General features: G+C 38.9%; 2 protein-coding genes across 2 annotated transcripts in view; both read right to left on the bottom strand.

The window, feature by feature from the left end:
* LOC121961682 (carboxypeptidase M-like) overlaps positions 1 to 5,109 on the bottom strand; it is a 15,051-nt gene extending 9,942 nt beyond the window's left edge. Inside the window, exons 1-2 of the mRNA XM_042511749.1 lie at positions 5,091 to 5,109; positions 1,405 to 1,495 (exon numbers count right to left, since the gene is read on the bottom strand). The gene's annotated coding sequence lies outside the window, so the exon portion shown is untranslated. The remainder of the gene's footprint in view (positions 1 to 1,404; positions 1,496 to 5,090) is intronic.
* Positions 5,110 to 10,215: 5,106 nt separating this feature from the next.
* Positions 10,216 to 13,529, bottom strand: LOC121961392 (E3 ubiquitin-protein ligase TRIM41-like). The gene is made up of 2 exons (XM_042511369.1): positions 13,443 to 13,529; positions 10,216 to 12,132 (listed from the first exon to the last, which is right to left on the bottom strand). The coding sequence occupies exon 2, from the start codon at positions 12,121 to 12,123 to the stop codon at positions 10,474 to 10,476; it is 1,650 nt and encodes a 549-aa protein (XP_042367303.1). The 5' UTR covers positions 12,124 to 12,132; positions 13,443 to 13,529; the 3' UTR covers positions 10,216 to 10,473.
* Between the last annotated feature and the right edge of the window lie 897 nt (positions 13,530 to 14,426).

The following is a 14,426-nucleotide window of genomic DNA, read 5'->3' as shown; positions in this document are numbered from 1 at the left end:
GTCTGAACATCGTCTTCAGGAACGCTGACGGACGCACAAAGCGATTAGATGAGTTTACAAACAGGTTACTGTCAGCGTCTGTGACTTCGCTCTGTGCATCAGCTGTCATATAATAACTAGTCTTCACTCAGCTCAGACGTTACTGTCTTTCATCATCACAGTGTTATAATATTATACAATTACTTACTTTTATTATTTGTTTTTACTACAGCACTTTAATTTGAAAGCTGATACATAAATAAAGTTATGATTATGATTACTTTTATTGTCTGAATGTCCTCTCAAGACATACTGGTTCAAAAATATTCAGAAATAAAAGTGTTGTAAATTTAAAATATATTGTTATCATCACCTGTAACAATATCTTATACGTTCCAGATCTTTAAGTTTATCCTACAAATTTAGATAAATACCTTCTAAAAAAAAATAAATAAAATAAACTCTTTGTTACATTTAATTTTAGTAATGTTGGATTTGTGGAGTTGAATTTAAACTTTGTTTAATTTTTAATGTCAAATTTTACTCATAAACTTGAAAATAAATGCAAAAAAATCTTAATTTAAGGAACAAGGATGATCCAGTAAGTGGATCTTAAATTATGAAGAATGGCCTATTTCAGAATACTATATATTATATTATTGGACTATAAATATTTTTTCATTATATACTGCTGGGTAGTTTATCAATTTCAACAAGGGATCAATAAAATTTTACCCATTCTAATGCAGCATAATTTATTTTTTGATCATATTTTGTATTAATCTGGATTTCCAACTTATAACTAAAGACAGTGGAACAAGTATTCAGATCCTTTATTTTAGTAAAAGTACTTACATCAAACTAAGACAATACTCCACTACAAGTCCTGCACTGAAAGTGACAATGATGTAAAAGTATATATGTATTACTATAAAAATGTACTTTAAAGTAATATTTAATTTTAGGAATGTTACATAACAAAGTCATTAGCATTTTGCTGTTATAATTTTTCAAGGTGGAGCTCATTTATATTATTTAATATAGCCATACTGTTAGGTAGTTTAAGACATTTTATGTACAAAACATTTACTTATAAAATTAATATATTTCTTTTGGTATATTCTCAGTCTGCATATTCCTCACCTATTATATAAAGCTGTCAGATAAATGTAACGCTGTAGAAAGTATGATATCTGTCTCTGAGATACAAGAATAAATAGCATAAAATAAAAATACTTAAGTAAATTAGGCTACAAGTACCTTGAATTTGTACTTAAGTACATAAGTAGGCCAATATGTACTTCACCACTGACTGAAGGTGTCAAATAAGTAGTGAGCTGACTGAGTAAATGTAATTATGTAGGAAAAATAATGGGAGCACCACAGAAACACAGTTGGATGAGTACCGACGGTGAGAGGTCTTACCTGTCCGCTATCTGTCGGTCCAGCGGTCCGTCTGTGACTCCAACACCGACCAACAGCGTCAAACACCGGCCACAGTGCCGACGGTCAGCCGCTGCAGAGGTGAGACAGTTAGAGACGGGTCAGTATCTGTCTGTCTGTCCGCTTCTTTAATGAATGTTACTTATTCACCAGCCGGTCTCCCGTCTCTACCCGGGAGGGGCGGAGCTTAGAGGAGTGTGTGTGTATGTGTGTGCGTGTGTGTGTGTGTTGGCCACAGACACACAGATTCAACAGGTTTATGAATGAAACAGAGAAATGATTCATTCAGTTCGACAGAAAAAGGCTCATTTTAAAAACAAATGTGTTTTATCTCAAATTTGAATATATTTAGCCAACTGTGTTAAACTAAATATAGACCTGTTAACTTAATTTAATATTAGGGAACTAATTAGAAGTAAACAAGAAAGAAAATGAATCAGGGGACCTTGGGGAGATTGCAGATCTTCTTGAAGGTCTGGAGAAGGCCTTGAAGAGATTGTAGGAGCTTTTATGGACGTTGTAAGACTCTCTGAGGAGGTTGTGAGGGGCCTTGAAGAGGTTTTAGGAGTCCTTGATGAGGTTTTTGGACTTCAATGAGGTGAAAAGACACCGGAGGAGGTTGTGAGAGCCTTGAAATGGTTGTAAGAGCATTTAAGGAGGTGTGTGTGTGTGTGGGACTTATTTGGAGGTTGCAAGAGCCTTGGAGAGGCTGTAGATGCCCTTGACAAGGTTATAGGACTTTGATGAGGTTAAAGGACACCTGGGGAGGATGTGAGGGCCTTGAATACATCATAGCAGCCCTTTACAAGGTTGTAGAAGTTCACTGAGGTTGGTGGACTTCCTGCGAAGGTTGTGAGGGCCTTGAAGAGGTTGTAGGAACCCTTGACAAGATTATAGGGGGCCGTGAGGAGATTGTGGGGATCCTTGAAGAGGTTGATGGAGCCCTTGAGGAAGTTTTAGTGTATCATAGGAAGGTGGGTGAGGGCCTTGAAGAGGTTGCAGAAGACCTTGGAAAGATTGCAGAGAACCTTGGGGATATTATGGGGGTCCTTGAAGAGTTTGTAGGAGCCCTGGAGGAGGCTGCAGGGGATTTAAAGAGGTTGCAGAACTTTTTGGAGAGATTTTGAGGTCCTTGAAGAGGTTGCAGGACTTGATGCAGTTTAGTGGCATCTACAATGTAAATAGTCTCTATAGAATTGGAAAAATTCTACTATAGCTCCCCCAAGTGGCTGCATAAAAGAGACACTATGGCAGAACAAAAAAAGTATCCAACAACTTAACTTTAAAATGAAAATTTCCACTTATCCCCTTTTATATATATATATATATATATATATATATATATATATATATATATATATATATATATATATGTATATATATATATATATATATATATATATATATATATCTCGAGCAGTATATTTTTATACATTACATGTATCGCATTAAAGTTTTGATTAACGTAAAATAACATAAATCATTAGTTGCAGGTCTTTGTGCTTGCAGATAGGTATATACACTAATGTTTGTTTTCCATTATTTATAGCTGCCTTATAAAGTTTATGTCTATATTGTAAAAACAGCACAATACAAACATACACAAATCAATCTGCGCACAGATTCTTACCTCACAACTGCAGCAAACCTTTATCAGACCCTGACTGTCGCTCACATTAACATGAACATGATTTCCTGACACCTGAATTCAAACATTTCTGATTTTATGCCTTTAAACTCTGCAGTTTGTAGGAGATGATGCTCTGCTGGAAACTCTGCAGGGATCCAGAGCTCTGACAGGCAGAGGCTCCTTATTCCTGAGATTAAAATCAGGACTAAAGAGAGTGTGATGGAGGAAAGAGGTCTCAGTCTGACAGTGCTGTCACTCTCAGGAGAAACCAGCTGATGTCAGACAGGAAGTAACAGTCTCACATGTATGTTTTTAATGGCGATCTGGCGCTATCTGCTGGCTGAAGCTCCAAACTACAAACTTTGAGCGTGATTTTCTTTCTTTTGGGGAATTCGTAAGCATTGTTAAGGATATTGTAGTCCTTGAGGAGGTTGTATGTGCCTCAAGGATGCTTAATGGACCTTGAATGAGTGTTCTTCTCTATCTTGAGGAGATTGTAACAGACCTTGAGGATATTATAGTCCTTAAAGAGGTTGTAAAAGCCCTTGAAGAGATTTCAAAAGCTCTGGACATTGCCTTGGGGGTCCCCCAGGATATTGTAATCCTTAAGATGCTTATAGAAGTCCTTGATGAGGTTGTTGCAGTCCTTGAGGATATTGTAGTCCTTAAGCATGTTTTAGTTAGCCCAAGGAAGATTAAGGGGCCTTGAATGGGCTGTAAGTGTACTTGAGGAGCTTGTAGAAGTCCTCAAGTAGGTCCTTGAAGAGACTGTAGTCCCTGAGAATGCTTTGAAGGTCTTTGAGAGTGTTGCTGGAATCCACAATACAGGTTGTAGTAGGTCCTTGAGGGCATTGTAGTTCTTAAGAAGGATGTATAGACCCTGAGGAAGCTTAAGTGGCCTTGAATAGGTTGCAGGGGTCCTTGAGAAAGCTTATGGGCCATTGTAGAGGTTGTAGAAGTCTTGAAGAGTTTTCAAGGGTCCATCTAAGAACCTGGGTCCTCATATAGATTGTACATGTTCTTAAGGAGGTTGTAGGGGTCCTTGAAGAGACTGCAGAAGTCTCTGAAAATGTTTTGAGGGACCTTGAGAGTTTGTAGTCCTTGATATGGTTGTAGGAATCCATGAGGACATTGCAGGAGTCCTTGAGAACATTTTAGTCACCGAGGAGGATGTAGGGAGCATGAAAAAGCTGGAGGTGCCTTGAATAGGTTGTAGGGGTCCTTGAAGAAGCTTAAGGGGCTTTGGAGAGGTTGCATGAGTGCTGTGTTCCTTGAAATAGTTGTTGGAATCCTTGTGAAGTTTGGAGCAGTCCTTGAGGACATTTGAGTCTTTGAGGAAGTTTTCAGGGACCCTGAGGAAGCGTTTTGGGCCTTGGATGAGTTGCAGCAGTTCTTGAGCAGACTGTATTCCTTGTTTAGATTTTAGTTGTCCAAAAGTTTGGAAAAATTGGAAAAAGTTCTGGTGACTGTCAGGAAACAATTATCTCAACTAACAAATCCTCTGAACAGTTTTTAAGTTTGACACTGGCCGTTAATATTCAGTCACAGTTCCCGCTCTGCATTAGTGAAAACATGTTTGGAATTAAGAAATATTTGCTGAGCTGAAAGTTCAGCATCTCTGTCGTCTCTTTCGTTTGAATCAAAGCTGAAATTAAAATTCTGTCGTTTCCTCCTCTGACTGTCAGGTGTAGTTTCCTGCTTCTTCAGCTTATGCTTGCGTTAAAGTGAACCGACAGCACTGAAACTGTTGTTAATCCTCCGTCTTGTACATTGAGGTAATAATGTCGGAGTAATTGCGGCTCGGGGGGGCGGCGGGCTGATTGACAGCTCATTTAAAACAGACACGGAGAAAGAGACGAAGAGGAGAGGCTCAGAAACAGGAAGTTAATGAAGCTGGAGGGATGAGCGACAGGTACAACATCACCGAAACACTCGTCAGTCTCTGTGTAATTGAAACCTCATTTAGTGAAACACGGCGATGATTCAGGAGTTTTCTCTGAAACAAAAGATTACAGACGGAAAAAAAGCTTCAATTTACCTGAAAACAGAAAATATATAGAGATGAGCTGTCTCAGCTGGACTCTGAGAGGGTCCTTGAGGAGCTTGATGAGGGCCTTGAAATGGTTGTAGAGGTCCTTGAGGAGGTACACACACCTGCAGCAATTTAAAAGAATAGTTGAACATTTTGGAAAATATAAATTTTTGCCTTTTTGCAGAGTTAACACTTGATTTCTTTCAAAAACAATTAAAGAATTAATTTATTGATAAGAAATCCATAAAAAGTAGAAGAAAATCACCTAAAAATGTGTCAAATAATAAATAAAAAGAAAAAAACAACAACAAAAGACAATAAAAACCCACGGCAAACAAGACTTGAAAAAAGTGCTGAAATAATTCAGACTAACATATTATAAGATATTTTTAAAATATGTAATTATGATAATTATAAATATAGGTTTCCCTAGCTTATTTCTTTTTATTCCCTAGACATTTTCCCCTAATGTTTTAAAAATAATAATTTTATAAATCTACTTCTTTCTTTCAATTTGTGGAACATTTCTTCACAAGTTGCTCACTGCCTTATTTCTCATGTTTGAAAACAATGAAACCAATTTGAATTCAAGCGATTGTTTTTCACATTTCTGAGTTTTACTGCCGGGAAAGTGCCAAAAAAAACTGGGCATTATTTTTGTTAAGGCAGGTTTTCTGCCAGGATAGAGCCATGAAAAGACACACTGTTACATTTCCAGCTGGGATGGTGCCACAAAAAGCAGGTATTTTCAGCCAAAATATGATCTTTTAATAAACAAGTGGTGGTTGGCTTTAAACATAACCACACATTAACAACGACAGTGTTAAAAGTTTGAATGTATCTGCAACATAATAACCTATAAATGTATGAAAATCTGTTAAATAATGTTTAATAAATTCTAGTTTATTCTTGTTGAATTGGGAAAAGTAACTCAAGCTGTACAGACAAATTTAGTAAAGTAAAAAAAGTACAATATTTACTTCTGAGATGTCGTGGAGCAAAAGTATAAAGTTCCATAAAATGACATAAAATTACTGCAAAGTACTGTGTTGAGTGAAATAACAGTTCAGACCTTAGAGCTGCTGTTGTATCCACCTAAACAAAATTAATATGTTTTTCTTTGCAATAACTAAAAAAATCTCAGCATGCAAAAAGACTGAGCACATCCTAAAATGCTATGGCTTTTTCTGGCTTATCATATGTTTTTCTTTTACTGTTTATTGTAGGTAATTCTATTATTTTAATGTAAAATGTCCATTTGTAATCTTGTTTGTGAACTCTTTGTGTGATGTCCAATAAGATGTCTGTGTAACTATTTTGATGGTAGTTGCTTTAGGACTACAGATGAAATTTAGCATTAATTCAGGCATATTTACATTGATGTTTAGTGCTGATATGTTGATTAATGTGCACTGTCCTAAATCAATAAACTAAATTAAAAAAAAGTCTCAATAATTACCTGAGGCTCATCATCTGTGTGCAGAGAGGAAGCAGGCGAGGTGGCACAGAGTTGGCCTTTTCTGTCAGACGGGTTTGGTAGGTTTGGTTTGAGCTGGCAAGAAGAGAGATTATCCATATTATGTTGAGCTGAAAGACAAAGTGACAAAGACACACCTCTGAAGACAGACAGGACGAACAGGAGAACAAGAGACAGGTTGAGGGAGAGAGACAGACCTCCACAGAAAGTTAATCTGTTTGAGATAAGACTCTCTAAGTCTTTGAGCTTCGGAGGAAACCTGAAATCCAGACCATCATATTTCCATAATCTGCCTCATATCCTAACCAACAGGCCCAGACACACTCATCTCCATTCCCATCATGCACTTGGCCTCTGACACATTACCATAATCCATCCAGACTGTGCAGACTTTGGGCTGGAGTTTTGTGAGGATGCACGCTGCGAGGAGCAGCTGCTGTTGCTCTGATATTTTCTGTGAGGATCTCATAGGTGAAATGTGGCCCAACCGGTTGTATGAAAACAATATTTTCACCCACACTAAGCAGATGAATGATACTCTGCATTTCAAGTGCCTGACTGGAGGTGTGTTTTTGTGTTTTGGCAATTCAAATTTTGAACGACAAGAGCCACAGAGGCAAAATCAGCCCAGTCGGCAGAAGGAAAAACTGGCATCGTGTGTTTCTGCAAACCACATATACGTTACATTTGTATGTGTTATGTATCATATCAACGTTTCTAAAGGGACATGAGCTGCCTTTGACATCTGGAGGTGGAGGGCATGGAGGATGGGGCAGCCAGCCTGTTCTCATTCAAAAGTCGTTACATACTGCCGCTTTTGCAGTAATTTCAGCGTACGATCCCAAAAGTTACGTATCATGGCTGTATCATATGCCGCCAGGTTGGAGTCAGCTGAAAACGTAGTTCAACAGAAACAATCTCAGTGTTATTATACGCCCACGGATGGCTGGACTGCACCTGCTGCTGCAGCATGATATGCAGACGGGCAGCGCCAATGGAGAACGCAGCTGGACAGAAACTGTCACGTCTGCATGATACGCCACTGAATGATGTCAGGTTGAAACGCTGCTGCTAACGAGATAATATTAAAAACAGGAGGGTGCGTGTGGGGGGGTGGAGGGGGGGGCGAATGGATCCAACAAACCCGGACTTTCATGCAGGAGTCTGGTGTTTGCTTCCTGTCTGAAGGTGATATTTTTCCCCACGTCTCACCATGTGCCCTTTTTGTCTAAACCAAACCAACCGTGCCTTTTTTTTTGCCTAATCCTAAATCAACTGTAAGCCCAAATATAATACTTCCCAAACCATAACCAAAAGGTTTTTATGCCTAAACCTAAACCAGCGCTGTTGAAACTCAAAGTATTTTTAATGTCCATCATTGCTGTGTTTCCTGCAGCTTTTTAAGCTCCAAACACGGGTGTTTTGAAGCAACCTGTTGCCGTATTTTGAGCAGGGATAGTGTCATGAAAGTGATTGTTTTTCATAGAGACATTGCTGCAAACCCTGCTGGGATATTGCCACAAATAAAGGGTTGTTTTCTCGTCTCTCAAACATAACCAAGTGATTTTTATGATTAAATCTACCCACATTAACCACAGCATTGCTGAAAGGTTCAACACATCCGCTACATAATAACATGCTAATGCAATAAATCAGTGGTTTGCATAAATGTACAATGGCGCGTCTTTTCTGCGAGGTCTTTGTGTGTCTTGATCCTCTTTACCAAATATTTTTTCCATCCTTGACCTTTTCTTTCTCTCCCCTTGCCTGCTGAAAAAGGTTTTACAGCAAAAGGCCTCTGTAACAGCAGCCTTTGTGTGCTTTAAACATAATATTTTTCTTTGATAAATTGTCAGAGAGTAACCCCTCTGAGGCCTCTATTGTTGAAGCACTTGACCGGGTATCTCTCCACAAAACCTCAAATATCACAGAAATGACAGAGCACAGAAATTACCCAGCATTTCCTGAATCAGGCATAGCATCGATTCACGGTTTGAAGAGCCTTCAGACCGTACCTGCTCATCATGTTGTTCCCTTTGGGTCCACACCTCGTCTAGTAACACCTGCTGACTGTCTCCCAGAGCGCTCCCAGTCCCTCAGGCATCCTGTCTGATGCATTCAAGTTCGTCTGCCAACAGTTGTCTTCTTACTGCAGATTCTGAGTCCGATCGGCAGAATCCAGCATCTCTCCTGGACAGCGTGGTACTGGAGACTAATGCTGTAGATATATGGTCACAAATACAAAGGTTCACCAGGTGGTTCAATGTTTGTAACACTATTGGTGAACCTTCACCCTGACTGAAGGCTCGGGCTGGATTTACACTAAAAGTCTTACCCAATTCTTATTTGCTGTCCAGTTTTTTTTGCTTACATCTACTCTTGAAAGTACCTTAAATCTGAGATCTGCATTTATACCTGCTTAAATTTTGCTTACGCTTGAAACAATGCACATGCGTAAAAGGGGGTTTGGCTGACTGTTAGTGTCTCTGACCTCCTTGTACTTTACTTTTAAGCTTTTTATTTCCCGCTGGCCAAGAGTGTTTTAAACCGCGCTCTGAAATGTCCTCACCAACATGTTCGTTTCAGTATGAACCCTCTATTTTTGACTGAACAGTTTCTTCGCCTTAAACGCCTAAAGGACAGATAACCTCAGCATTTGACCACTGACTTGAGCCCTCGTCCTCCATTGTTGTATTTTTCACTTTCTGCGCACATGTCGTTATGTCATTAAAATGCACAGTCATTGCATTTTCAATTATATACGACTCGCAATACCAGGGGATAGATGACTTTTCTGCTTAGACTACAGACTCATTTGCAGAATCATATCTGATTTATTTCCACATTTATAAATGAGGCCTGATTTATTTCCACATTTATAAATGAGGCCTGAAACTGACTTAAACCGATCGAAAAGTATTGCCTGTGTTCTGGCTTTGAGATAACGGCAGCGTAAATAATCTAAATAATGAAAACCCTTCACTGATATTGATTTGTTTTAGAAGGCTAAAATCTAACCGCTTGATGCAGCGTTTGCTCTGCACTGTCTCGTTTTTGAGGGGATTTTTCTACCCAAAACTCATTGTAAAAAATGTAATTTAGTCTATAAAACACTAAGGGATGTACTGATTTTGAAAATCTGAGCTGATAAATTTTTTGTTGTTAATTTTGTTTTTTATTCCCTCTTCTATACTATAAAAAAAATGATAACTGAGCAGTTTTAAAAGAAGCCTTTGAGTACATTACCTTTAAACGAGCACAAATTCCATCATACAAGTAATAAAAAACAACCTTTAATATAACTTTCTGTCACATAAAAAACGCCCTTAAAAATATCTATTTTACATCACTGTGAAAATGTCAAAAAATGTCTTCTTCAAATGAACACTAAAAGGTGACACTGAGCACATAATGAAAATATTGAAACTCTCTTTGCCTTATGCTCATTTTTTATCAACTTTGAACACAGGTGATGTAGCTGAATGATGGATTTTAATGTAAAGTATTTTGACAAAAAGATGAATTTTGATACAAAGAATCCTGATATAATGTTTCTCAACTGAGAAATGTTTGATGTTTTGTAATATGACCTTGACATCACTGTAAGTTAACCGCACCTGCAACCGTAGAGCTCGTCAGCCTGTTGGTGTGCATTATGTATAGATACAAGCGGGGTTTTATTTCTCAAACATTTTGACCTGATGAAAATCCGAGCGGGATTGAAATATTGTCCTAGATAAACTTGTGTGGCATGGAGTAAGCGTGCAACTTTTTGGCCAAGACACAAACACTGTAAGGCGTCGCAGCAGGGGGCTTTGGTCGCTGCTAATTCTCTGATGTTGGTTTGATGCGTCTGGGCCTTAACGATTATCGAGTTGCGGCCGCTGGTTGGTGCAAAAGCAATGATTAGTTTCATCTGTGTTGATTGACAGGAGAGATAATCAGAGCGGCAGAGTCAATACTACCAGGACTAAAGAAAGGGTAGAGCTTCTCAGTGAAGGAGCATCCAGTGAAGGAGTAAAGAAGAGCTGCAGAATCTGCGTTGTAAAAAGAGACCAGACCCTCGTCGTAGTCCACAAACACTCTCACCCTGTCAGGAGGGTCATTCACAGAGAAAGACACAGCCCTGCTAGCCAGTGCAAACAAGTGTTTCCGAGACTGAAAAATAGTCCAGTAGCCATTCTCAGGGTTGAGTTCAGTATTTTTCTTCCTTTCAACAGACTCTTTGGCCACGCCTAAAATCCACATCATCTTGCCCTTAACTTGAACATCGTAGTAAAATCTTCCACAAGAGAATCCCTGCTTCCCCAACACAAAATGCTGACGTTCAAATCGTTTTGAGCTGTCTGGGAGTTTGTTTCTCACGCCACTGTGATGCACTTGTTTCCCATCATCAGACAGAGCAAGAGCAGGATGCGCCGTGTCAGGATCCAGAGTCACATCCACTGCACTCTGCTGGACGCTCATCAGCTCAGCTTCACGCAGCTTCTCCATCTTATCTCTAACTTTCTCTGTCAGCTGATCCAGCGCAGTCACCAGAGCTGTCCTCAGGATTTCTTCATGGGACACTGGACAGATGCTGATGTCTGGCAGGTGGTTGGCGGGTGGAGCGACGTTCACGGATGTGAAGCTCTGCAGGAGGTGGAGGTGATCTTCAGAGTGTGAGAGCTGCTCTACCTCAGCACGTCTCCTGATCAGCTCAGAGATTTCCTGCTTCATCTTTTGGATGAAATCTATGGCCTGTGTCTCTGTTGTTTTCTGCTTCGCTTTGATCCTCTCGATGAGCTCGGCCCGAGCTTTTTCTAAAGACTGAATCAAACCGCTGAAGACGTGAACGCCATCATCAGTCTCTCTGTCTGCAGCTTCCTTGCTGAGCTTTGCCCAGTGTTTGATCTCCTGTATCTTCAGTTGCCTTTCCACGATACTCTGCAGAATTGCAGCCTCTGTTTTCCAAAGCTCTGTCTTTTTTTCTTCATATTCTTCTTTCAGAGGAACAATGTGGTGAAATCTGTGACTTGACTCAGCGCAGGTCTGACAAATGGCCATGTTTTCATTCTTGCAGTAGAGATCCAGAGGTTTGCCGTGCTCAGGACACATGCTGACCGCGACGTTCTCCTCTGTATCAAACAGCTGATGAGTTGTCAGGCTGGATATTGTTTGGTGAAGATTTAGGTTAATTGCAAAGTAGATGATTAGACATGCCAGAAGTAACCACAGGCAGGATTTTAGCCCAGTACGTTTAGTACGAGTAGGAACGTCAGAGGAAACTTCTGCCGGTGTGTCAACTCGTTGCTCTGAGCTGTCACTGGCTTTACTTCCTGCTGACTGTCTGAACTGATCAGCCAACTCAGATATGAAAGTATTCACCTTAAGCTTACATTTCTTATTAACTTGCTCTTTACACATGGGACACTGGCGGTGGGAATTGAAATTTAAGTGCTGTGTGATGCAGTTTTTGCAGAAGTTGTGTCCACACGGTAGCGTGACTGGATCCGTGAACACATCCAGGCAGATGCAGCACAGAAGCTGATCCTCAGTCTGCAGACAGTTGGCAGTCGACATGTTGAAACCCTGGAACCAAAGAGAAAGTTTGACTTAATCTGGGCTCAGACTGCAAGGGCCAGATGGATAAATCTTTGAGCAGAGTCACGTCTAAAACTGTGTTTGAAACTGTTCCCTATCACGGAAATAGCGCACTATGTAGTGTTTGCCATTCTGTAGTAGTATTCAGATTCTCAGTGGTTAAGTTCATCCACTATATAGTGCACTGTAAAATACCTACAATGCACAGCAAATCTGAGTTTACATACAATGTACCCTACATTTTATTCCCGTGTATCACAAAGTGAAATGTAAGTACACTTTGCAAGTTGGCAAACAACCTTAAACCTTTTCTTTCTGTCTCTCAACTTATATCTAATCTAATTCTTATCATTTAATCTGCAGCTATCTAATCTAAAACACTGTACGCCTGATGTGAAGAACACATGAGGGGAAAAGCGTGTGCATGGTTATTGTTTATGCATCTGTCAGGAGTTTTAAAATCCTAACTGAAGATGATGCTGTAAATTTGGCATGTTATTACCAACCTGATGACCAGAAAAAGATGTTGGAATAATACTTTTCTGCAAACCACAGATACATCTGACATTTGCACGTTATTATTTAACAAATACGTTAAAACTTTGCATTTCAACAATTCTGCGTGGGGTTAGGTTTAGGCACAAAAAACACATGGTTATGGTTTGGAAGTGATAATGTTTTAGGCTTAAAATGCATACTTTTCATGGCACTATCCCAGCTAGGAAAACAGCAATAACTCTTTAAATCACACATTTTGTTGTTTGTAAATCTTGAACAGTGACTGAAAGCTTGGCACCATTCCCTTCTCCTGTATGACAATGTCAGTTAATATATTTCGTCACTTTAGAAACATTTATATGATACCTATGAAATGTACAAATGCAACATTTTCATGTTCTGCAGAAACGTACAATGCCAACATTTTCTTTTGGTGACCGGCATTTTTCTGCGGACGCAACTACAAACTAAAACTTTAGCTGTAATACTGTTTCGTTCGCTCTCCTCAGTAACAACTCACTGTAAGCTTGAAAAGTAGCTGTTGTTAAAGTGTTCCCTTCATATAAAACAGCAGCTGATCTTAAATTCCTGTCAGTTACAGTGCTGGAAAGTTTCATAACAACACATGCATGTTAACTTCACACACCCGTAATGCAGCACTTCCTTGTTCAGAATGAGACTGAGTCATATTTTAGCAAACTGCTACCGGCCAAGCCTACAGAGGTGACCATTTTATCCTCTAAATATACATGTTACATTTAACAGCTAAAACACAATATCAAATAACTGATTGTACTTACCTGTGTGCGCTGCTGACTTGTTGGAAATGTGATAAAATAAGTTTAATTGATCCTCAGATGGAAACTGATCCAACCTGCAGCACGCTGTCAGTCTAAATGCGAGGGATCAGAAACTCCCTCCTGACAAACAGGTTGCTGCTAGAGACACATACACAAACACACAACTGAACTGGATAATTATAGCACCACAAGATTACTCTACAAGAATACAAAAAACATTGACTAATGATTAAAACACACTTTAATGTAATTGCAAGCAGATAAAATATTAATTTATGTGTTTGTTTTTTTTTAACAAATATGTCCTTTTTTAAGCACAGGCTGCTGTGAAAACAGATAATTAAAGATAACATAGTAAGCTTAAATAAAGTTAAAGTACAACCTCAGTTCCAAAAAAGTTGTGACACGGTTAAAAATGTAACTTTCTGTTTTCATCAGTGATGTGATTTGATGCTGGCGGCTCTTTCAAGAAACATATTTTACAGACTAAATTAACCCTTTGAAACTGGTTTTGATTTCTTTCAAAAACTTGGGGAGAAGGTAATAAGTAACTTAACAAGACATAGCCCAAAAATCAGCAAAAAAAAGTTACAAAGTAATCATCTGAAAAAAAGCAAAAAATAAAGAAATAAATAACACTTTAAAAAGTGCAAAAAATAACACAAAAATTACCTAGAAATAGTAATTATTTTATATATTCTACTGTATTTTCTCTGGAACTAAATTTTAAACATTACATTTTTAAAAAAATAAATTCAATTTTTTCAGGAAAATTTTCTCCCCTAAACTGCCACCTAATGCTAGTGTCTTACAGTTTTGGGCACATTTCTTGCCTTTTCAAACCAGTTTGCTCAAGTTTCAAAGGGTTAAATAGCTTGTGAAAGGAGTCTAAATGCGGCACAAGAAAACTGATATGGATCCAGGTTTTGAGGGGTTAACCTACGATCCACAGAGAAAACAGCAGCAACTAAACAGCCGAGACAA

This window comes from Plectropomus leopardus, chromosome 22, assembly GCF_008729295.1.
Source record: "Plectropomus leopardus isolate mb chromosome 22, YSFRI_Pleo_2.0, whole genome shotgun sequence".
Classification (NCBI taxonomy): Eukaryota; Metazoa; Chordata; class Actinopteri; order Perciformes; family Serranidae; genus Plectropomus; species Plectropomus leopardus.
The sequence above is the reverse complement of the archived record's forward strand: the minus strand, read 5'-3'. Positions and strand labels throughout refer to the sequence as shown.